The sequence below is a fragment of the Scatophagus argus genome, chromosome 6, assembly GCF_020382885.2.
Source record: "Scatophagus argus isolate fScaArg1 chromosome 6, fScaArg1.pri, whole genome shotgun sequence".
NCBI lineage: Eukaryota > Metazoa > Chordata > Actinopteri > Scatophagidae > Scatophagus > Scatophagus argus.
The window spans coordinates 10,655,903-10,679,429 of NC_058498.1; the positions used below are offsets into that span (position 1 = coordinate 10,655,903).

General features: G+C 41.0%; 1 protein-coding gene across 6 annotated transcripts; it reads right to left on the minus strand.

The window, feature by feature from the left end:
• Nucleotides 1-129: 129 nt before the first annotated feature.
• rubcn (rubicon autophagy regulator) lies at nucleotides 130-23,246 on the minus strand. Of its 6 annotated transcripts, none has more exons than XM_046390983.1 (21): nucleotides 22,959-23,245; nucleotides 20,597-20,750; nucleotides 19,899-19,982; nucleotides 18,259-18,418; nucleotides 17,941-18,047; nucleotides 17,448-17,676; nucleotides 16,453-16,851; nucleotides 14,737-14,826; nucleotides 14,144-14,259; nucleotides 13,714-13,912; nucleotides 13,384-13,491; nucleotides 12,374-12,448; nucleotides 9,198-9,258; nucleotides 8,814-8,946; nucleotides 8,542-8,687; nucleotides 8,028-8,092; nucleotides 7,231-7,469; nucleotides 6,097-6,158; nucleotides 5,861-6,014; nucleotides 5,629-5,722; nucleotides 2,394-2,671 (listed from the first exon to the last, which is right to left on the minus strand). In XM_046390983.1, the coding sequence occupies exons 1-21, from the start codon at nucleotides 22,994-22,996 to the stop codon at nucleotides 2,535-2,537; spliced, it is 2,850 nt and encodes a 949-aa protein (XP_046246939.1). In that variant the 5' UTR covers nucleotides 22,997-23,245; the 3' UTR covers nucleotides 2,394-2,534. The 6 variants fall into 6 exon arrangements, with proteins under 6 accessions (XP_046246935.1, XP_046246934.1, XP_046246937.1 ...); XM_046390980.1 differs by having other exon boundaries at nucleotides 17,448-17,679; XM_046390979.1 differs by lacking the exon at nucleotides 5,629-5,722 and having other exon boundaries at nucleotides 130-2,671; nucleotides 22,959-23,246.
• Between the last annotated feature and the right edge of the window lie 281 nt (nucleotides 23,247-23,527).

Here is a 23,527-nt window from a genome sequence, read left to right on the forward strand (position 1 = left end):
GAAATAATTAGCGAGCCAATTCAGCTATAGCCTTTTTTTTGGTTTTACATCAAAATAAAAATAAAACAACCTCATTATGTTTGGATATTGAGCTCATGTTCTAAATGATTAAAACCAATAACCCTCATAAACAGTCTGGCCAGTCTTTTATTATCAACATAATTACAGAACAAAGTCAAATTAACACACATAAGAATCTCACATTGACAATAATTAACATTTTAACAGACACTTTAATCTGTAGTGCACTTTAAACCTCCACACGCCTCCACATTAAAGGCAGTCCAAGGACAAACAGTCTGCTGAGCTGAGGAGGAGTTTCAGCAATCACTTCATTCAGGAGTCGTGAACTGAACACTTCACTGTTTTGTTTAAAAGCAGTCGGGCTAAAACTAAGGACATCCCTTTAAGGGCTGATATATGAATACTACTTCTACTGCCACAGGCACTGTCACAGGAGAGTGTTTATTTCATAAGGGATTGTACACATAAAGCAAGGTCTGTTGAAGATGGTATGTACTCTGGAGCCAAATCCATTAATAGGTTGGTACAAAAATAAAAGGCAATGAAATCGGTTGGTTGCCTGTGTCATTAACTATGGCATGAATTTCACATATTCATTTAGACATTTAAGATGCCCTTAATGCAAAATCAGCCATTCTTTAAAAAAAAAAAGTCTAGATAAAACAAAACAGATGAAAAATGTATAGCAGATGAGTGGATCCAAACCAAAGGGGCCCCAAGATAAATCTGAGGGAGGGGTCGCCAGATGATTTAAAAAATTGCAAGAAAACAAAAAATCTAAAATTATCTAATTTTTCCCCAAGAGTTTCAGTTCAAGAGGTGATGAAATGATTTTGCTACATGAGTAATTACTACGTTTTACTTAACTGTGGCGCTTTTATTTTGGACTCACAATGTAGTGCAAACCCAGGTGTGACAGGAGCTTCACGAAAGAAACATTTCACAGTGAAGGCTAATGTTCTTAGAAATGAACATCAGAAGAATCCCCAAAAGAGTGACGTCCAAACTCGCTCCTCCGACCACAACAACAACAACAACAACAGACAGAATCAGTGCAATCAACTTCATCCTCTCTATTATTCCAAAACCTGCGACATTATAAAACAGGCAAGTGCTGATTAGGCTTTTGCAAACCATTTGTGCATGGCTGCATGTACAGCAGGTAGACATGTGTGAACATATACACACAGCTTTTCCTGTAACCCCACACACACACACACACACACACACACACACACACTCATTCAAAGCAGCACAAAATGGTGCATTTGCAGTTTCATTTAAAATATTTGCAATTCTGACTCTAAGACCTCTTTCTGAGGTCCAGTCTTTCTAGCTTCAACTGACTAAGTTCATTGGTCCCAGAGGCACATAAGCATGGCTGAAACAAGACAGCAAGGAGCAGGGAAAAGAAATGATTGGTTTAAATTGAAATGATTTGTTAAAAATCTTTAGTATTTTCAAATTAAAATAGAAACCTTAACATAAAGTGCAGGTTTGCTGAAATACAGAAATACAGTATCTGCACTGGAAATCAGTTGTCTTAAAAAGATGACAAAATTTTACTTTATGCCATTTTTTTTTTTTTAAATAGATCCTGCCATTTTAGACTTCAAAAACAAACTTCAGCTAAGCCAGTAGCCTATAAAATCACCAGAGTTGAAGCACTTGCCAGAAGCTGCAATTGTGGGAAGGAGAAATATCAAACCTGGGCGAAACAGTCTGAACAAATACTTATTTTTGTGATCTAGTTAAATCTTAAATATATAAGATCTAATTTAACTACTGTCAAATATCCCTGTAAGGCAGAAGCTTTTCTCATTCACGCTTTATCATATAGAATAATTCAGTGTTGATCTTCGGGCGGAGGAAAAAAAAGGAAAATAATGACAAAAAGTGCTCTCTGCTCACAGGCTGTCAAAATCATTAATCATTAAAACTTATTTTGGAGTGACTTGAATTGTGTGTTCTAATGGCCTTTTTAATATTGCCATTTGGGGGGTTGTCACTGTACTAAACTTCACATCCTACATATTTGTTATGTGCAGGGACATTCAGTTAAACAATTTTAGGAAATAAATACTAAGAATGAACCAATGTCAATTTAAAGAAAAAAACTATTTTTAAAGCTATAATTTCTTTAAAAAAAAACAAAAAAACAAAAAACTGAGCCTGATCCGCCTTTCTGTAAAAGTTGCTAAGTTTTCACAGAAAAATCGACTCCAAATCAAAACTGACACAAAACTACGAGCAGTCAAAGAGTAAAGTGCATGACTGAAATGGGCTTAGCTTACACCAAATGCACCTGAAAATCAACATTAGCCAACGTGACACCAATACGAATGATGCCCTGCTGTAATAAAACTGCACACCTGGCAATCTAACGCGTTCTGAACACCTGTTTGCAGTCAGTTCTGAGAGGACAGGTACGGAAAGAGAGGTGGTGAGTCACTACAATCATGGTCGCTTTGTGCTCTTCTCCTTCTGTCTCTAAGTTTCTGTTGCTACCACTAGGTTCCACCTCCCTCATCCTCTTGTTCCTCCATGTTTTTGCGGGCCAGCCGCTTTCTCCGCTCTGCAAGCCGCTGACATCGGGGACAGTCTTTATCTGCACGAAAGCAGTTGCGATGGTAGCAAGCGTGGCACTCTGAAAAGGGGAAAGACATCACAAAGAGTCAGTGATGTGACACTTCCAAAGCATTTGCAGCACAAGTGTGTCATCTCAACAGAGGAAGAAAAACAGCATTCAGAGAGAGAGAGAGAGACAGAGCAGCTCCCATCTGCTAAACCAAACAGTTCTGCAGGGGTTCAAACCAGCTGAACCAGTTTGCTGACAATGAGATGTGATGTGTCAAAAGGACGGCCAATCACAGACAGATCTGAGGAAGGCAGGGTGACGAGGGGAGTATAAAAGACACAGGAGTTAGAGACAGCGAGGCAGAGGGCAGGAGGGAAGCGAGTATAGGAGAAAGTTGATATCCTGGGAAACACCACACCCTAAACCTGTTCAGACACATGCGACTCTTCCAAAAGAGGCCAACAAGAGTGCCTTAAAACTCTCCTAGATCTTATCTGATCAGCTCCAACAGATAGTTGTGACTGCAGTCCCTGTCTGAAATGCCTTTGTTTTGTTGCTAAACAGAAAACATGTAATGAGAGATAACAGATAAAATGACAGGCAACTCAAAATTCAAAAAAATGGTGTTTATTTCATGTTCACATGAAACTTAAATAATAGCAGGTGGATGAAAAAGCAACTAAAAGCATAAATTACACATTCATTCTGGCATCAGTCAGTCACATAATAAGGTAAATGCCCTTAAACAAAAATCTGAATAAAACAAAATAGCTTAAAAACAACCACAGATGAGGCAGCGTAACAACAGGCAATGTTTCCTCTAAGCTGGATGAAGAGCAGACATTTAAATGAAACACTGCTACTGATTTCACAGATGATCAACTACTCGGAGACAAAAACAAAGAAGAGTTTGGTTGGAATAAAAACAGACTCAACCACTGGCTCAATAGTCCGAACTGACTGGCCAAAGCAAACTGAAATGTAAACGTTTTAAGAGAGATAATCCACTGTGGTGTCTTTAGCCATTTCTGTAGCCAACAGAGAAGCAATAACTCAAAGTTCAGAGTTAAAGACAGGAAATTAAACCACCGAAGAGAGCTTCAGCACCAGTCTTCAAGCTTTGCACGTCAACACCTCAAATCTCAAGGTATCCACCACCAAACAGCTGCCAAATACCTACCATGCACCAGTTGTGCCTCTGTACAAACACCAGAACCAAAGCCAAGAAATACCAACACCACTGTAGTGCAATGAACGCAGTGTCAAACGAGGACAGTAGAGAATTAAGTGTGCAAAATGTTTCAAACCACCAGGCATTTGCAAGGTTGTGAAAGGTTAGATGGAAGACGGAGGCAGGAATACAGACATAGGACAGCACAGAGTTAGTCCAATATTCTAACAACATGAAAACACTGAGAGGACTAGTGAAACGTCTTGGAAAGCCATTTGGAAAATATGCGGGTTCATTTTTTTGTCGAAGGTTACACGAGAAGATGGACCCCACTCTCATGTCGGTCTGCAATATATGAACCTACAACCAGGAGGAAGTTACTACACCTGGCCAAGATAAAGTGCAGCTGGTTTGTTGACCTGTGTGGACTAAAAAGGTTTTTGGATTATGGATTGCACAAGCAAGATTTAAAGTGTCAAGCTTTAGAGGAGTCTGTTACTCTGGACAAAGCCAGGCTAGTTAATTCCCACACCCGTCAGCATGTTATTTGCACTATTCCTTTAATGTGTACTTAATTACTGTAACATCTGTTCACTATTTACTGTGAAAATTGCCATAGAATATTCAGCACTATTATTATAATTGAAATTGTGCAGGCCTAGAAGAAATGTACAGACTATCAACGGACAGCTGATAAAATATAAAACAAAATTTGACTTCCCTTGATATGATTAGATAAGGTTAGCTAATACTGTAGTCATCAGCTAGCTGTTATCAATCTGTCAACAGTATCGGCGCAAATACAAGCTACCGGTTTCTTCCGCAGATCCAACAAATGCTAAACTTTGTGTTAACTTGGCCGATTTAACCCGAGTCAGTAATTGTCTGCGATTCCTTTATCCTTTGCAAACTTAAAATACTGTGTAACATTGCTCCTACTCTTGTCCTCCAGCTGTCTCAGTAGAATAAACTACATCTTCACTCTCTCCGCCGTCTGTATTGCTGTCTTTTGCTGTTCCCTCCCTGATCTTCCTGCCTCGGGTTACTCTCCTGGCTTTGCGAGTTTTACGACTTCTCCAGGTAGTCTGGGTAATGATGTCTGGCTTTTCCCCCTTGGTATCCACCTCTTTGTTTCCATCACTGTCGCCACTTCTATCCCCCTTCACCCTTGTGTCAGCCTCAGCCTCCCTCCCGGCTCCTCCTTCCTCCTCAGTTCCAGTTATGTTCTTTTCCTCCCCTTTTACTTCTGTTTTGCCTTCATTCTCTATCTCTCTCTTTGAAAAACCCTTAGTAAGACTCGCTAACCCTGACACCTTCCAACGTCCTTTCCTCTCTTGTCCTATTTCATCTAGACTTTCCATGCTGCTGCAGGTTTCACTGTCACTGTCCCTTCTGTCTCCTTTAGAGAGGCTCTTCTTTAGTCTGTCCAGATGAAGAACCTTTAATAAGTTGACTTTTCCCCGTCTTGGATCCCCATCTCCTTTTTCCTTACTCGTTGCCCTCTCTTTGCTATACACCTCCCCTTGCTGACCATTTCCTCTCTCTTCTCCTCCTTGATCACACTTTGGATGCCTCTCTGATTCTCCCCTCATCTCCTGCCCTGTGGGAGAGGAAGCTTGAGATGCCTCCCCTCTTCCCTCTGCTGTATCACCCCTTTCCTCTTCGCTCCTCTCCCTCTGATCTACAGCTACCTGTCCCTCCCCTTCCTCCCCTCCCTCCCCCTCTCTCCTGTCTCGCAAGAGGACCCTTGCCAGCCTACGAGGTTTGGAGATCTTCCAATCTCTCCAGGAATGGAGGGGCGGGGGGAGGGGGGCTCTCGAGCCGCCCGGGCCTGCTACCCGCACAGAGGGCTCACCTTCGCAGCGTTGGCACTTGTTCAGCTGGAAGGGGAAGATGATGTCTTTGTCGTTGCCGCAGAACTCGCACACAAAGCCCTTCGCCTGGCACAGCTGGGGGAGAGTGAAAGCAAAAGTGACCGCTGCATTTAGAGGGGACTCTCTGGTTTTTTGCTGACTTTATGGCAGCTCCTGATATTGAAGGATATCCCACTTGATGCTTAATCTGAAAAGAGAATGGTGTTTTCTTACCACACAGCCAGCTACGTGCATGGTACCAAGTTTAAGCAGCTCTTTCATTCGGGGAGCCAGATCACCGTTGCGCACAGCAGTGAGGTCATTGAGGGAGAAGAGGTGAAGGTCCTCTGTCAGGTGACCCGGCAGGCTGTCAAACTGGTCCCGCACCCTGAGAGACACACACAGGTCGTGTCTTTTCTTCACAAAGATTTTGAAATTAATGTAAAAACATGCATGATCAGATGTCTTACTCTTTAGCAAAGCGACAGGTCTTGAAGAGATTTTTCATGTGAAACAGCTGCACTCTCAAAACCTGAACAGTGACGACATGGAAAAGAATGTGGTAAGAACATGGACACATCAATTGCCAATCCTACCAATTTATTTAATATTTATTGTCCCTGCCAGCTGGACAAACATCAAAATTCTCCCTTATTCATTCTCTGCTTAGCATTAGGTTTAAGCTGCACTGACATATTATCTGTACCAGTGGGGTTTTTTGGCCCAATTGCTGATAAAATAAAGTAATTTAAAAATAACTGTTCATAATAACAGATTTATATTTTGTTTGTAAAGTAACTAGTAAATAAAGTTATCAGAGACATAATGGAGTAAAAAGTGCAATATTAGCCTCCAAATATAAAATGGCATAAAATAGAAATACTCATCCAGTACAAGTACTTGATTACTTGTACTTAAGTAAATTGTACTTTGTTTTAGCACGTTGTCACTAGTTATGCTTAATTCTGACATTCATTTTTTTATTTTTACTTTATATTGATTCCAAATATCTGTCACCGCTATATTTGATTACCAATAATCAGCATCGGCCCTGAAATAACCCACATCAGTTGATCGTTATAACCACACTGCTATGCACATAAGACCATTAGGTGTTTTGAAATTAAAGTAAAATTAACTTAGTGCACATCAGAATTAGATCTACGCTATCAGATCCAAGCTATTAACCAACAGTACAGAGAACATAAAGTATTTCTCATGTTGCTGAATTAAAAGCTTCGCTGTGCGATTACATTTCACTGGTTATGTAACACTGCATGTGTCAGACATTCTTACAGTCCAGCTGAGGGAATTAAGTTTCCTTTCCAGTATAACCTCACTGCTTGTTGTCAGGAAAACAAATGGCTCTATTCATTCCAGGTTTCCACACACATACTTTCAGTATTTTGAGCAACAACTTGGTCACAAGTTCAGCGTTACAATATTACAGTTTGGATACTTCATGTCCCGTCAATAGCAGCAACACTTTGGTTCACACTTCATGCAGAACTGAAACTGGTTATTTTGAAGGGATTCCCGCTAGGTACTGTTTAAAAAACACAGCAACCATGTGGTTAATGTGTTATTTCTGTTTCTGTGCTCACCCTGACAGACTCCAGAGATTTGATCTTCTTGTACAGGCCACTGTTAATGTCAGTGGGATTAAACAGCGGGTCTCCGGCGATCTTGCTCAGCAGGTCCCGGGCAAAGTTGCTGACATAGTACTTGCTAAAGTCCCACTTCCTCAGCACCCTGCCGGGAACCACCGCCTGGGCATTCTCATGGCAGCACTGACAGAAGTAACGGCCGAGGTATTCACAGTAACGCAGTCGCTTGATGTAATCTGCAGTGTGGACAGGCAGCAGAACCACAAGAAGAGTAGTGGTAAGAATGTGGAACAATGCTGCGCCTGAGCACAAAAAAGTATCTCTACACACAAAGGGAAATGCCTTAGGAAAACACAGAGCTTCAGGTCAACTGATGAAGTTGGAAAAAAAAATTCTTACAGCTGCACTTATGAAACTGAACTTAAAACAAGAAGTGAAACTGTAAATAAAAATAGACATTCAGTGTTTTTGTCATGTCTGACTGATGGAAACGTGTTCAAATGCTTGTTAAAACTGACGACTGTATGTTGGTGCTGGTGAGCTGCTGGTTGCAACAGCTCCTGTTTCTTTCTCCTTTTTTTCACTATTTTTGCTATCTTTTTGGCTTTACTTTGCATATAACTTTAGTATGTAACTTTACTTTGTATATATAACTTTTAAAAACTACGCAATTTACTGCTTTATTTCTATTAGTCACTTACTGTTAGTCACTCACTGTACATAAGAAATTTTATTTATGCAGAGTTTTGTAAATGAGAACATTTTTGAGGACAACGTGAATTTGGTGGTCGTACCTGGGTCGATGCGGGTGCCACATCCAGCGCAGCGGTAGTTCTGTTTAGCTACAATTATTTTCCTCCTGACAGGGAAAGAAGATATATAAAGAAATGAGAAACAGGATCAAGGCCGCTTTCATCAGTATTTAGGAACACAAATGGTTTTACCCCAAATATTAAAAAAAAACAAAAAAAACAATAATACATACCGGTACCTAAAGTATGAACATATATTTCCAAATTTTAAAACACTTCCCTCTGGACCCTTTTCTCTAAGCTGTATTTGCAATCGATGCAAAACAGAAACCAGAGAAGAAAGACTTGAATGATTGCTTATTTGATGTCTCCACACAGGTACTGTCTTAAAGGCATGAAGGTGTTCCTACAATCCTACAATCTCACCCAGTCAATTCTACTGTGATTTCCATTTCATTAGAATTTTAAATATTCAAGCAGAGCTCTGCTGTATACGTCACAGAAAAGACTGCAATAACAGTAAGTACAATTGCAGGTAAGCCTGGTATGGACTCACTTGGGGGCAGGATGAATGTTGAAGATGATCTGTGGTCGGGGCGGCGCCCACTCCAGGTTTCCTCGGACCCGAATCCTCAGCTTGTAGATGTCTGCATGTTCGCCATCATCAGGTGAGATTGGCAGAGAGTCAGGGATGGGCAGCAGCTAGGAGAGAGAGCAAAAAAGTTGGCTGACTCTGTGTTGTCATGTGAGCACTGCACATTAAGTTATTAAATATGAGTAAATATTGCGTGTTCATTCTGCTAAGTATGACAGGGAAGCAAGATGTACCTTCTGCGGAGCATCGTGTTCTGGGACCAGCCAGTCGAGCTCTGAGGCTGCAGGAAGCTGCATGCCCTCAAACTGCCTGAGTAAACCCATGGCCACGGACTCAGCTGAGTTGGACTGGAGGAAGGACGGAGAGCTGAAAATGCACAAAGGGCAGAACATGTCTTCAGCGTCTTCAACATTTTTATTTACAGGTTTGCCCCTTATCAGCAGAGTTGACATAAAACCTCCAACATGGGTCATATTAGCACAAAAATTAGAAACTGGTTAATATTTTAGATAGTTTTTTGTGTTTTTTTTAAACCAATATGTTACTTTTTCTGTGAAAACTCATTATTATTTATTACTGAGGGATGAAGGGAAACAGGAAGTGACTGTGTGACTTACATGGACTCTGAGCTGAGAAAAGACCTGCTGCTGGAACTTACGCTGCGTTTTATGTCTGCATCTGTAAAACAAAATGAAATAAAAGAGATTTAACCTCTTAGAGAAGTCTACCAGTCTGACAGAGACAGCCAGCCGAAGATACTAAAATTACTTTCTTAATAAATAAAAATTTACAACTTGCAGAATTGGAAAGAACTGTGAGATGACAGGTGATTTTGAAAAGGTCGGCATCAGTTGGCTGGTTGATGGTCTTACATTCTCACCACAGGTCAGATCAAACTATTTGCTAAGACCTAAGCAGCATTCAAAGTTTTGAAAAGAAATCAGCTCAGAATCGGAAGTGATTGAGGAACCAATAAAAAGAAAGTGATGACAATCTCTCTTTAAAGATACTGAAGTATAAAAACCACCAACTTATGCAGGCATGTTTTACATTAAGTTTAGCAAGTAGCATGCAGTAAAGCAGACAGAAATTCACAGGCAGAGTTTTGCTGCCACGTTCCTGCACAAACAACACAAAAGCAAAGACAATAAGCAGTACAGGTTTGGTAGATCAGGAAAGCACCTGCATGAATTCTTGCATGACTAACAGCTTCTTTCTATTTCTATTATTTTCTATTTCTATCTATCATCAACAGTCTTGAAAAATTAAAACACTGATTCGATTCAGAGCCCTGAGTTACAGTCAGTCAAAGGTCTCACAAAGCTGCAGAGAGCAGGATAGCTGCACAGCTCAACAAATGTCTTTTGTTGTTTTGTACAGAAATGCTTTCAATCTGAATAACTGCAAAAAAATGTTGTCTATGTTACACAAATGCTAATCAGATTGGCTGAAGTGTGGGAGGATCACCTGATATAATCTGTTTGATAAATCTGTGGCTTTGTTTGCACTTGCAGTTTGGCTTGACTACTGCAATCCAATACTACAGGCTCAGAACGATTTGGCAGAGCAGAGAGGGTGTGGTGTTTTTCTGTTGCTGATTTTTTTTTGTCCAGAAGAGTGAGGTGTAATTGTGGCACAGTTAATGCGCAGCAGATTTTAGAAGTTATATTTCATCACTGGAATCAAGCAAGGATGCAATCCATTAACATTGCGATCAATTTGTATTTTCATCTAATCAGTGGTAAAATGCAGTTACGCATATGATTTCAATTTTAGCTTAATTACGATTCACTTTAAGGTTTTTGGTTAAGTTTAGGCTACGTTTTATGTTTAACGGATGCAAATAAGAACAAATCATTTCAATATTAGCCTAGAGAGATGCATTCATTATTCATTTCACAAAGCTGAAACAGTCAAATATAAACAGAAAAATAAATCACCGAAAGCAGAGCACAAAAACATGACATTTTTCTTAATATCTGAAGCAGTATTCTTGTCTTTTAGTGCACCAAAATGTGATATTCGTACACCGCATTTCCTTAAATAAAAACCAGTAGTCAATTAAAAGCAAAGCTTCAGATAATGTCCAGCGCATAATCAACCCAAACAAATATAGAATAGTCCACTAACACAAACTGGGGAAAAAAAACAGGATGCATAAACTCCTGGTGCCTGTCATATAATGTGCAACCCAGTTACGCAAAATGTACATTTCTACTGATTAAATTTAATAAATTCAACAATATAATCACACTGTTTCCGTGTTGTTCTGGAATAAACATCTAAAGTAGTCATGGTACCATTTCGGGCACTGCGGGTGTTAATGTCTCAGCCAAATGTAGTAACGTACAAGAGCTGGTAGCTGCATGTGATGTAATCAAAGGATGTCATTCTGCACAAGTGGATGAAAATTCAGGGGACAAAGCTATGGCGTTATTTGACATTGGCTAGCAGAGAACAGCTAGCTGGAGGTGGAAGGAACAAAGTTAGACTGGAGCCAGAGCCAGTGCTTTCAGAATGGATTTACTGGTACTCAAGGCAGGCCTGGTACTTTTTGCAGGTGATGTAAATAAAAGTCTGCAAATACAGGTTATTATTTTAGGAAATACGGTGTTTTCCAGCAGTAATAAGGTGCAGTCCTGTTAATAACAATTCTCAGACAAAATAGCCCGTGTGTAACTGATGAAATAACCATATTTCTGGTGCAGGCCTTCTCATAAACCGCTGCAAGAAATAATTTCACTATTTTTTTTTTGAAGATGTTCAACTTCAACACAACAACAATGTGTATGTGACAGCAATCACACCTCATTCTCACTGGAAACTCATTGGAGATAAAGAACAATAAGGTGGATGGGTGGATGGATGAATAAATAAAAAGAATAATCCATGGAGTTACAATCACCACAGAATGTCACACGTTAACTCATTCAGCTCCTCCTTAAACTGTAACAGGTACAGGCACATTTATCCTACTGCACCACCAAAACCCTGGAGCACTCAGCGGCAACACGAACAGCCAAGGACACAATTCAGCTGAGGTGAGGAGGCAGCTGGCTCGACTCCAGACTGAAAACTCATAGTACTCCCTGTTCTGCTTAGAAACATTCTTCAGGGGACACTGGAGACCCGTAAAAGAAATCTGAATAAAACAGCTACTCAAATACAAAGAGAAAAAAAAACAACTGCTTATTGACAGAAAATTAAGTGGGGGCACCCAGGATGGTGTTTAGTTTGAACTTCCAGACATTACAGATGAATACCGGAACTGAACACTAATTGTTTATTACTTAGAAAACTATTCTGATGTTTGAATATCAACTCAATTTACATCTAGCACATCTGCCTGGTATTGTTCTGGATTGTGTAGTTCCTTTTGTAAATCATACTTATAATTTCTGTCCAAAGTCATGCACGTTTTCACTATTACTGCTTGTGAAACACTCCTGATGGGCCAGGCATTAATAGCAAATAAATCAACCCATAATTAAATGTTGGTAAAAAGGTATTTCCCGCTAATGAGTAGTTTCTGGCCCTTACTGAGAGGCCTTAATTACTTTACACGGGATGATCTGAACAGAATCAATAAGAATGATTAAACAAGAATAAAATTAAGGAAGGTTTGAACTGCAAATGGCAAGAGTTATTGCTGAAATGGCACCCAGTTTAGCGGAAAGGATTAAAATATAGAAATTCTCAGTTTGTAGTGGAGCCATCAGCTTCCTCTCAGAGCAGCGTTGCCACAGTAAATGGTCTGCATGCGGCTGTGGAGCCTCGTCCAACCAGCAGATACCTGAGAAGAGGGAGGCGAGTGACAGGGAGAGACCGTTCTGAGAGACCGCCAGCAGGGAGTGACCCTCACAGCCATCTGAGAGACAGAAACTAACACTCAGCACGACCGTCACCACACGCACAAACACTTCAGCACTCCACAGAGCTGTGTGCCATCGTCACAGGCAAAGATGCTGTGCTGATACAGTACATGTGGCAGCGTCGTGCAGTTATACAGCCCCAAGACACGACAAAACTTTGCATGCTCACACCACAGTACTGAGAAGTGCAGTCAGAGAGTACACAAACAGTCAAAAACATGAAGTCCATAGACATTTGAAATCCCACAACCTATGTTAATAGTATCAAGGCAATACATGTTGAGATACGTCTGTATGTTAGTGATTAGCCTCTTGCAGTTACCATTTCTCACACAAAACAGCAACTGCTAACTATTCACTTAATTAGGAGGAAGACTTAGTGGACACTGCCAGTAATATACGAGAAGCTTTACGAGACGAGACACACCCAAACAAGCATTCATGACTATTGAAATCCTAGATATGCTGACATGACTGTAATATCTGTGTAAACAGTAACACTAAAAGATTTTACTATGACAAATACTGCCGACAATAAGGTGACTTTGTGACTTTTGTACTCAGGCCTCCATGTTTATGGTCCTTTGAAAAAACATGACATGCTTGGTGAGAAACATGAAGTCGGTGAGGTGGTGAGGTTATGAATTAGGGCCTGAACATACTCATTCACACAGACAAACAATGAATTCTTCAGAGGCTTCCTACACATGTCACATTTAAAACTCAATAGTTTGCCCAAGGTAGATGTGAATATTTTGCTGAAATTAATGAATGCTGACAGAAGCTACAGAAGCCAACTGCATTGTAACACTCTTGAGCTAAAGCTTGTTCATCATCAACTTAAAAGTGAAGTTAAAACAAATCCAAAATACTGAATTCCTTCGGTTTTTCGCTCTTTTCTCGCCCAGTTTCCCTCAGTCCCTCTCTCTACCTCGTAGTTCGCACTCCTCCACCTCCTCAGCTGAGCCAGAGTCCGACAGGCCCTGGCAGGAGTCCTGGGAGCTCCTCCTGGAGCCTCCACTGTCGGTTGAGTGGAAAACTGCAGAAGAGGAAGGACATGAGAGACAAAACAAAGAAGGAGGTAAGGAGCACGGAAAGAAGTCAACAGCAGCAAATAACACTGTGATGCAGTGAGCAACACAAAAAAAACATAACTGAAATTGGTAAACTATAAATAAAAACGCCCTGATCACTCCAGTAATCACAAGCTGTCCAGCTGTTTAAATGTCAATGCTTTTGACATCTCATGCTGTTGCCTTACTGTGCTGGGACGTTGCGCAGGGCGGCAGGCGGTTGCGTCGGATCTGTTGCCTCCTCAGACGAATCTTCTGTTTGAGCTGCTGAATCTCACAGTCGCTGTCACCCTCTTCCTCGCCCTCTTCCTGCTGACGACGCAGGTTGTACTTCATCAGCTCGATAGCAGCAATGAGGGACTCGGAAATGCTGAAATGAGCGTTCTCCTACAGAACACAGCGAAAATTAAGAAACAGTTAGAAGAGAACACCAATTTGTCTTTTCAGTCAAGCAAAAAGAGCTCAACACTGTACTTTTTTTTTTAAGGTTTCGGAGAATATTATTTATCTTATTTAAAAAGCACTGCATTTGTGAAACACGCTGGATTGGCCCTGTTTGCATAGAAATTACGACCAGCACTAGAATTAGCCATGATTTCGAATGGAAAAAGTCCTGACCTTCTCAAGGTCAGCACAGCTGCCAAAGTCCTGCTCTGACAGGTAGCTGATGAGGCTCTGACCCTCTGATGGCTTCCTGAACATCCCATCTGGAACATCATTGTACTGGCACCCACCTGAAGAAATCAAAACATAAATACAAAGAAAACACATGACAAGAAGACACAAACCAGAGAATCTCTATTTTCTAAACCCATGAGTGTGTTTCTGTTGGATTTTAAATTGTAATTCCTATCATCTTTTAAAATATCCTTTTGGTATGAAAATGTCTCAAAAACACACCAAAAAAACAAAATAAAGTAAAAATGCTTTCAGCTTGCTAAAAGTCAACTGCATGCCATAGGAATATCTTATCACCTAAACCATAATGTTTCAGATTCCTTTGGGCATCCCTGTCCAGCCCGCAGTATCAGTCATTAATACAAAAAGCCTGCCGTTTTTATTATTTACGTGTGGACGCACGTATCTGCGTCTGTTGGCTTTAATTGCCCAGCCCTGTCCTAGAATCACTGGATAAGTGCAATTTTTAATTTTTAAATTGCAACAGTAGCTACAACATAACAGCATCGCAAATGGAAAATCAAAGAACTCACGAGACTCCATATAGAGGGAACTGGGGGTGCTGGCATCACAGCGCTGAGGTGAGAAAGGGCTGTAGTCTTTCATACAGTCTTCTGTTGATTCTGGGAGACAAATAGTCCATGTTAGGAGCCTTCTATCAACTAAATTCCAGAGCCACTAAAAAAAAAATACTGAATTATTTAAAACTGATGGGAACATGCATCCTTGTTTGTACACAAAGCAGGTTAAAGGCTGTTTTGATTTTATCAGTCTTTGGGTCAAACAATCAAGTAAATCTATCAAGATGATTCAAACAAAAGCACGACTGCTGACCTCTGTCTGTATAACCTGAACTGGGGTTTGAAGAAACGGATTCAGAATATTCTGTGCGATTCAGAAGTGATACACTTTTAAGTACAAGTTCAAGTACAAGAAAAGACTTGAGGAAATAACCCTGTATTACATAGTTTTTTAGCTGTATTATACTGAGAATGTGTTCAAATCCTGTCCACGTAACAAATACACATAACCACATGCTTTGCTTCACCTTTGACTTTACATTTGGATTTTTACATTTTAGTTTTAGAGAAAATTCTAAACCGCAATGCCAGTACAACTTGTACTGGACCCTGTTTACACATAATATAGAATTTTCACAATACTTTCAATAAAACACTGATCAGTGATGAAAAAGATGAGTGCATGAGCAAAAAGTAAATCAGCAATAAAACAGGTCACTCATGGCCTCAACATATCAATCTGACCCGGGGAAACACAAACCAAACAGTTTAAAAGTCACATTATGAGCTGAAGGCAAGACTTGAAATGAGAGGGGAGGAACAGTTCATCAGCATGCAGGGGGGGAAAAAGAGGTGTGGAAAGGGGTCAAATGATGGAGCACAGTGGAACTGTACTGCCAACCTGCTACCGGATCTTCTATTATTATGGTGATTTTTCGGTGTCCCCCTCCTTTGCACAAACAGTAAAAAGAGAGAGAAGAGAGAAATAGAGCAGAAGGAGAGAAAGTTACCTCAAGCCAAGAAGGGGAAACAGTGAGCAAAGAGAGCAGATCTGTTAATTTGGAAACCTTCACACAGGAAGCGTACACCCCCTGAGAAAGAGGGCGGCCTAACCACAACGCACTGTGCCACAAATAAACAGACAACATAAGTGTACCCTGGTCTAAACCTCATCTTCATTTGATGCAAACAATGTGCAAAAAAGGAACTGTTACTCAGCTATGTTTCCAACATCTGCCGGAAGTTGAAGCATCACTCTAAAGTGATTCAATCGCAAAACTTATTACAATTTTAGACCTTTTAATATCCCCCCAAAAAACAGTCAATTTCAAGTGAGTACTAAAAGTACTACAAACCATGATGTGTTTCAATCTGCAAACACACAGCACAAATAAACAAACCAACTAAATGTTAAAAACTGCCGTTTACGACTTCAGTGAAAATTCAATTTCACAATCTGCTCTGACTATGATGTCGTCTTCACGTACCAACAATGCAAAACTGAATTGTACGCTCCATCATATCTGCTATAGTCTGAACATGAGCTGATATGTTGGCAGATGAAGGACATTGATAAGAAATAATAAGTCTTTTAGAATTTCTTTAACAATATACATCTGAATAAGAGCCGCAGTTGATCTGAATGTTCAATTTCAATTCAACACAACATAAAAACAAACGGAGGGCAGCCCAGCGATTGTCATATGAGTTACCTCCAAGTTTACCTACCGTTCCTGAGTTTCTGATTGATCCCCGTGTCAGAAAATGAGCGTGTGTGTCCTCTGGACCCTCGACCCGACCCTCTCTGGCCCTCTGAGAAGGATGAGCGCCGGGGTGGGGGTTGAGCCAGGGAACCCCGTTTCAGGGACTGGTCCTGGCTCTCACTCTTCTCACTACTGTGGGTGGAGCTTTGGGAGTCATGGCGGCTGCGCTGCCCCAGGTTACCAATAGCCAGGTACTCCGGACCATCATCATAGTCACCGTCACCAGAGTCCCCAGCCTCAGGCTGAAGGGAGGTAGGCGAGGGGGACTCTGTGAGCGAGATGCAAGGGACAGAGATGTGGCCAGGAGAGGGCTTCACACCTCGCTCAGTCTCACCTGGCCTGGACACACACACCCAGGTAGTATCTGCAACACAACAGGAAGATGTGGTGAGACAGACAAAAACACAAGGGGTCACAGTTGGCCCTCTCTGTCACTTATGTTTCACTTGTTCAAGCTTTACTGGTGTGTGTTAGACAACAGTTAACTTACAGATAGTTTTTAATTATTTTATCTATTTTAGTGAGCAAAGCCACAGGGAACTGAGTCTTAGAGGCTTTATCAATTCATTCTTCAATAATTGACCTTGTCTGCAAACAATCAGGCCTCTGTATGGTTAAATCAGTCCATCTATTCACATCCTGACTGTAGTGCATTCATAGAGCCATCCCTCAACCCCATCCCCACCCCCACCCCCCACAGCCGTGTATGTGCTGATTACAGAATAGTGACCATTTTCTCTTCAACTGATTCACTCAATTGTCAAGCTCAAAATCATTCACTTAAACAGAGACAAATACAAGAAGTGTTCCGCAATAATAAAGCATTTTGTGAAATGATCTAAACCAAGTCTCAGATCTAAACCCCTGTGACTTGAAGTCTTTAAAGCTTTTGCGTGAATCAGAAGACACTACACACTCAAAGCATTATATGAACAAATCCACAAAAACTACATTTGTCACCTTCTCCCGGTCTTATGCTGTTGCAGGATCCAGCTCCAGCAGTGTTCCCAACTTGGCTGGCGGAGACTGCCTCTCCAAGGGAACAGTTGGAGGTGGTGAGTCTGCGATTTAGAGATTCTCCTCCGAGAGCCAAGTCAGCACTCCTCCAAACACCTCCAGCCCCTGGCAACACACACAGGCTCTGGCTTTTTAACAGGCCCAGAGATGGTGGGCCTTTCAGAGGGGACAGCTGCTGGGTGTGAGAGATAAAAAAAGAAATATATATATATATTAAGTCTAATCCCAAATGTTCTCTTCTGTTCTGTAATGAAGTCACCCTCAGTTTTATGGATTTATTTGCAATGACAGCAACATAATGCATGACAAAAAAAACAGCAATTAAACGCAATGTCAACATAATAATAAATACACAAAATAGAGTTCAATCACACCATAATGGATGACTTATAAAGGAAGCAAAGCTCAAGCATTTAAGTCATTTCATGAGACCGACCCCAACAGTGTCTATTTGAGCCAGCAGTTTGGGGTTATTCTGCTCCACAGCTTCCAGACACTGGAACATGGCAGTCACATGGGGCTCACTCAGGAGAAAAGCATCATCTGAAAGGCAGAGACAGACATGGAAACACAAACAAAGAGGGGCATTGAGATAAGATAAAGGGTGGGACATGAGTGAAGACACAATGCAAGGAGAGAAAGTCATTCAGAACAGGCACAGACAATGGAAGAAAGTGTCATTTTAGCTGCTTCTTACTGTGGTTTGCACTTCACACCTCAGTGATTTAAACTGGCTCCATAATGTGAAACTCACCGTTATAGTATTTTCGTGTGTGCCCCAGATGCCGGAGCAGAGGTCGGAGCTGAGCCGAGAGCATGTGAACCTGTAAGCTGTGAAGCAGCCAGCGCTCAGCCTTGTAGCTCTCACCGGCACTCTTCATCCCGCTGCTCAGCACCGGTTCCAGGTGACTGAACTGAAGACGGCCAGAGGGAGCACAAGGGGAAAAAAAAGAATAACACATTTATTTATTTTTTTTAACTACACAGAAACTAATACAATGTTTGTTTTGGGGCTTCTTTTGTTCACACTGTTGGTTAAACAGTACGTCAGCCAGTATCATGAAATTGTGTTAACTCCAAACACGCTGCTGTTTGTGAGCAGCCCAATTCAATCTATCTACCTACCAAATACCCATCTCTCTAATTGTCTAAAAAAGCAAAAGGAGAACAACTCAGCACAAAACTACCCCAGAAGACGGCAGATAAGATATCAACGGCCAGTCGTCACATGATGATTACATCGTGGCTGAGCGAGCTGTAATTCCTGCTCACCAGAGGCGAAGGACATAATGAAGATACTTAAGATTCCAACGACTCCAATGACCTTATTGCTGCACACTCCTGTTAACATTTGAAAGGCTGAAAGGTGACTGTTCTCCACAACAACAAAACATCGCACATAACGACGTCACAGAGGGATTAACATCTGTGTTTCTCTGGCACAGACCGGAATGCAACATATGAAAAATACACCTTGCAGAATTTGCGGCCTGGTTTCTAAGCTTTCAAGTTAATTCGCTCCTAAAAATGAAGAAATCAGAGTGAACAACAGGAAGAGGCACATTATTTGTTGTCCATGAATATGAATTAGAGAACTGAAACTGAATCTCCTGCTCTTACAGTAAATTCCACACTGCATTTAAGCTTTCAAACAAAGCAAGCAACAGGAGAACTTATGATTAGGTTATAAATTAAACTGGTGTGACTGACTTTTTTTAAAACAGCTGACTTTTTAACAGCTCAAGGGCCAGCACGGTGGTGCAGTGGTTAGCACTGCTGCCTCCCAGCAAGAGGGTTCCAGTTTCAGGTCCGGGTCTGAGTTTGCATGTTCTCCCTGTGTCTCCATGGGTTTTCTTTTCTTTTCTGCTTGTGCTACATTGCCTCTAGGTACGAGTGTGTGCGTGTGTGGTTGTCTGTCTTTGTGTGTCAGCGCTGTAAGTGTCAAGGTAACAGGCCTGTGTCATATGAGGGAAATGTAAGCTATACCTCAGACACACACTTTATTTTTACATTTTAAAGTGTTTCTGGAACACTTTTGTTATTTGTTGCCAATATCAATGTAATGTATATGATAAAGTGTGTTTTTTTTTCCATATCATACTTTCAATCCATGGTTTACCGGTTTACGTTTATTCTGTGTGAAAATGCATATCATATCACATTACGTGATGAAAATTGCACTGAGTAAGTCCACAATCTGAAAGCTCAAGGTAAATCTACCTTACATGGTCAAATGAAAAAAGCAAAAAACAAAACTGCAACCTAGAACAAGGAAGTAATGTTCAAAAATTTGTGCACATAAACTTGTTTCCCATTACATATTTAAGATTTGAGTGCTGACTTTACATGAAAATATTTACATACCACCCCGCACGTAGCTGCCAGTGACCATACCTGCTCGACGTGCAACGCCAGGTGGGGGCTGATGTAGCGAACGCACCACACAAAAGGCCAGTAGTCTCTCTGCTTGTAGTACATCTGCAACACAAAACCAGCTGTTAGCAGGAGCCATTTAATATATATTACATAATGTAAAGATTTGCTTAAGTGTAAGAAAAATTACCCTCTACATTGGTAGCACAAGTAATATAACCTGCTACATCCATTCCTAATAACATGTCAGTAAGGGATAAACTTAACTGTTCTATGCTCTTTGATAATGAGAAGGGTTACATTTAGTGGTTTAACTGCAACATTTAAGTGTGAAGTACTTCTGTATGCAACACCTACAGCTGCAATCACTTCACTTGAACAGTCACTTCACTTTAACAAAGCTGACCTCCACTTCACCACAAAGCAAAATGTCACAACTGATATCACAGTTTGCTGTCTGGTGTTACTGAATGTGCTGTTGTGAGCAAATCAGTAACTCCTGCATGTTAAGATACAACAAGTACTTTCTACTGACCAGCAACGAGGGCAAAGAGTAACAAATGCTAACTCTGACCTGCAAATATGACAGAGCTGGCTTGACGTCACACGGAAAGTGGTCAATACTATGTTTGCAGACTGGACCAAAAAAACAAAAAAAAACAAAAAACAAATAAACACAAAAGGGCGAGTGGTATCAGTCAGATCTCCTGAGTTCTGACCTGCTCATTCTTCAGTCTGTGGCTCATGATGTTGTTCATGTCCTTGTGGAGGCGCTGCAGGCCGCCGTAACGTGACCACACGTTGGGGTTGTTGGTGGACACGAGTCCCTCCACTGTGGTCTTCAGGCTGGACAGCAGCTTCCAGTGCTCCCTCCTGTCAGGAATACGGGGCAGCAGGATGGAGTGAGGCAGTGGTGGAGGAAGTTCAGGAATGAGGAAGGGGGGAAAAGCAGAAGTGCTGGTGGTAGCAGCGTTGTGGCTTAAATTATTACTCGCACATTACTTTTGCCAAAATTAAACACAAGCCTTCAGCATTTTAGTTACGCTTTCCTTTGAACTCAGCCACTGAAAGAGAGCACTGACCATCAATACATGTGTTAGCAGTTATCACCACATCCTGTGTTTACTAGAGTACAGGTCTTAAGTGCCAGTCAGCAAAGCACAAGCAGACCTTCTGACCCATTACTGATATTTCTAATCAAATACCTATTATCCCATATTATTAATTTTGCCCAAAGAAGAACACTGAGCTTGTGCGGTTATTTTAAAAACTATCAGAAGTTGTTACAACCAAGCGAGGAAACTCTGTGACGTTGAGATCATATATTGCAAACCGAAAATAATGGCTCATAGGGAGCCAACTGAAAGCAATTCTCCAAACTAAAAGTTGGAGGTCTGGTGCTGTCAGACCTTATCTTTAGGATACAGCCATGAAAAGCGTGTTGCATCAAAATTGTGTGATAAAACACCAAGTTATTTCAGATCACATTCCCTAGAAACTGTAAGGAACTGGCTCACATCCAGCACTTCCTCTTTAGCTCCTTTTGTCAGCAGTAAAACTGAATGCTATTGAAAACCAGTCACATAACCGCAGCAACGGTAAAAATAAATAACTAAATAAATCTGCTGTGAGTTTGTACCAACTTTTAGGGGTGTATTCTCTGAGTACAGGATAATTTCTGTGTATTCCCTACGACTGTGACCAAAAAACATTTTGCTGTAATTTACGGTCATGCTTGTCTCTCTTGTCATAAAGTTTTTGTAAGCTATGAACATCGCATTTATGAACAGTCTTCTTCCATATAAAGCAACTGCACTGAGCAGCAGCAGCATCACGAGTTCAGCTACCAGGCTAACTAATCAAATCACATCCTTCAATATGGAAAAAGGGAGACTGAATGGTAGAGAACATGTTCAAAATTGTCTGGCGCACGATGCATTCAATACAGCAATAGAGCTGTGTGTGACTAGTGTTAATTTTGTGTGTGTGTGTGTGTGTGTGGACATCATGGTATGAAATTCTTCAAGCCTCTGAGAGGTTGCTGAGGTTAAGGATTATTTTCTCAGGTTTCATCAGGGTAGGTGTATGTGTGTGTCCTACTAGACAAGACACATTTGTTTACACTGTATGACTTTCAAATATTAAACAAACAAAAATCTCTCTCTCAAATATTAAACAAACAAAAATGTTACCCTGGTCTTCTCAGCTCATCTACCAATTAGTGTGAATTGCTGCGTCTACCTATCATGTCCGAATTAAGCAGGAATTTCTGCATTATTATTGTTTATTCACTGTTCGCAATGAAAGGTCGTTTTAGAGTCTCTTGTTACAATACACTCAAGCAGGAAAATTCGTGAACATGTGCGGTATTTCCTATTTAAACTCTCCCAGTAATTGAGTTACCAACAAATGCTGACAACGCAACAACTTGGGATGACTATATGAGGCATGTGTAACGAAAACAACAAGCACTTTAGCTGGCTATGTTACTCGATGTTTTAAACCCAATTACGGATTTTTATGTTCCATTAGTAATGTGTAAATATCGTGCACAATACAACCTGCGACACCGCGCAGACATCCAACTCGACCTGACAGCTAGCGTTAGCTTTTAGCATAGCCTAGCTAAAGCATAGCCAACAGTTAACGTTACTGTTAGGAAGTAGTGAGCAAAGTTTGCGGTTGGCAAACACACGTAAGACTTGTTTTAGGGTAGCCAAAACTGTCGGTTACTACTGAATCAACTGATCTTACAGGTTGACAAATTACGCAGATAATGCTGTTTGCTTCAAGTTGTCGAACCTTGACATGTCAGGTTAGCTCTAGCCTAGCTTTGCCGATAGCACTCCAGCGTCAGTAATCCGGTGTTCTGGCTTGCTTTCTGCTTAATATTGTTAAAGTGGTTTGGTTTTAAGCGTGGTGCCGCTCCCAAAGACACCACTCTTCGTCTTTGTTTAACTACCGAATAAATTCTCAGTGATACATGTTTTAGTTTGGTTGTTTATGTAACCACAGTCACCGGTTTAGGCACAGCTAACTTTAGCCGGTTAGTAAACCAGCCTAAGCTTGGCTGTCACTCACCTACGCTCGTCCGCCTCTCCCTCGGCCGAGATCTCCATGTCATCCGGCCGGAGTCGAGCGCCGTACAAAGCTGCCAGCTCTTCCAGTTACTACCTCTTTCTTATTTAGTACAGCGGAGTTTTACCCCAGTAGTAGGGCAACTGGAAGGAGTTACCCTGACGTGCAGTCTTCCGACATCTCTCCCCGACTGTCCGAGCTGCGAATCAAAACAGCAGAGGCCGCGTTAGCTAGTGGGCGGCGGCGTAGTCTTTCCTCTTTCAGGCTTAAACAGGCGTCCTCTGTGTTGCACTGCTGCCATCATCTGGAGTTTGTCGACCACACTCAGCTTCAGCTCTGAGCAATAAGTTGATTACAAATGTCAGAATTAGCATTTTCTAACCTCTAATCACCTCACTTGAGAAGAAGAGTTTTATTTTTGTTTATTTCAGCTTAAAACTTTAATTTGATTTATTTGTACTTTCATTTTTTTTAACTTCATGACCCAAATGTCTCCCCATTTTCCATAAAGTCAGATTATCTGCAGATAGAAGATGTTTCATCTTCTAATGATACATTTTCAAAAATGTAAT

What these genes read in the sequence shown, in the direction of transcription:
- rubcn (XM_046390978.1), bottom strand. Translation starts at nt 22,996, where the DNA reads ATGGAGATCTCGGCCGAGGGAGAGGCGGACGAGCGTAG. An exon ending in ACTCGCCTCCCTCTTCTCAG is followed by an intron (nt 9,259 to 12,373) that starts GTATCTGCTGGT and finishes TTTGTTTTACAG; the next exon opens with ATGCAGACATAAAACGCAGC. An exon ending in AATCTCTGGAGTCTGTCAGG is followed by an intron (nt 6,159 to 7,230) that starts GTGAGCACAGAA and finishes GTCACTGTTCAG; the next exon opens with GTTTTGAGAGTGCAGCTGTT.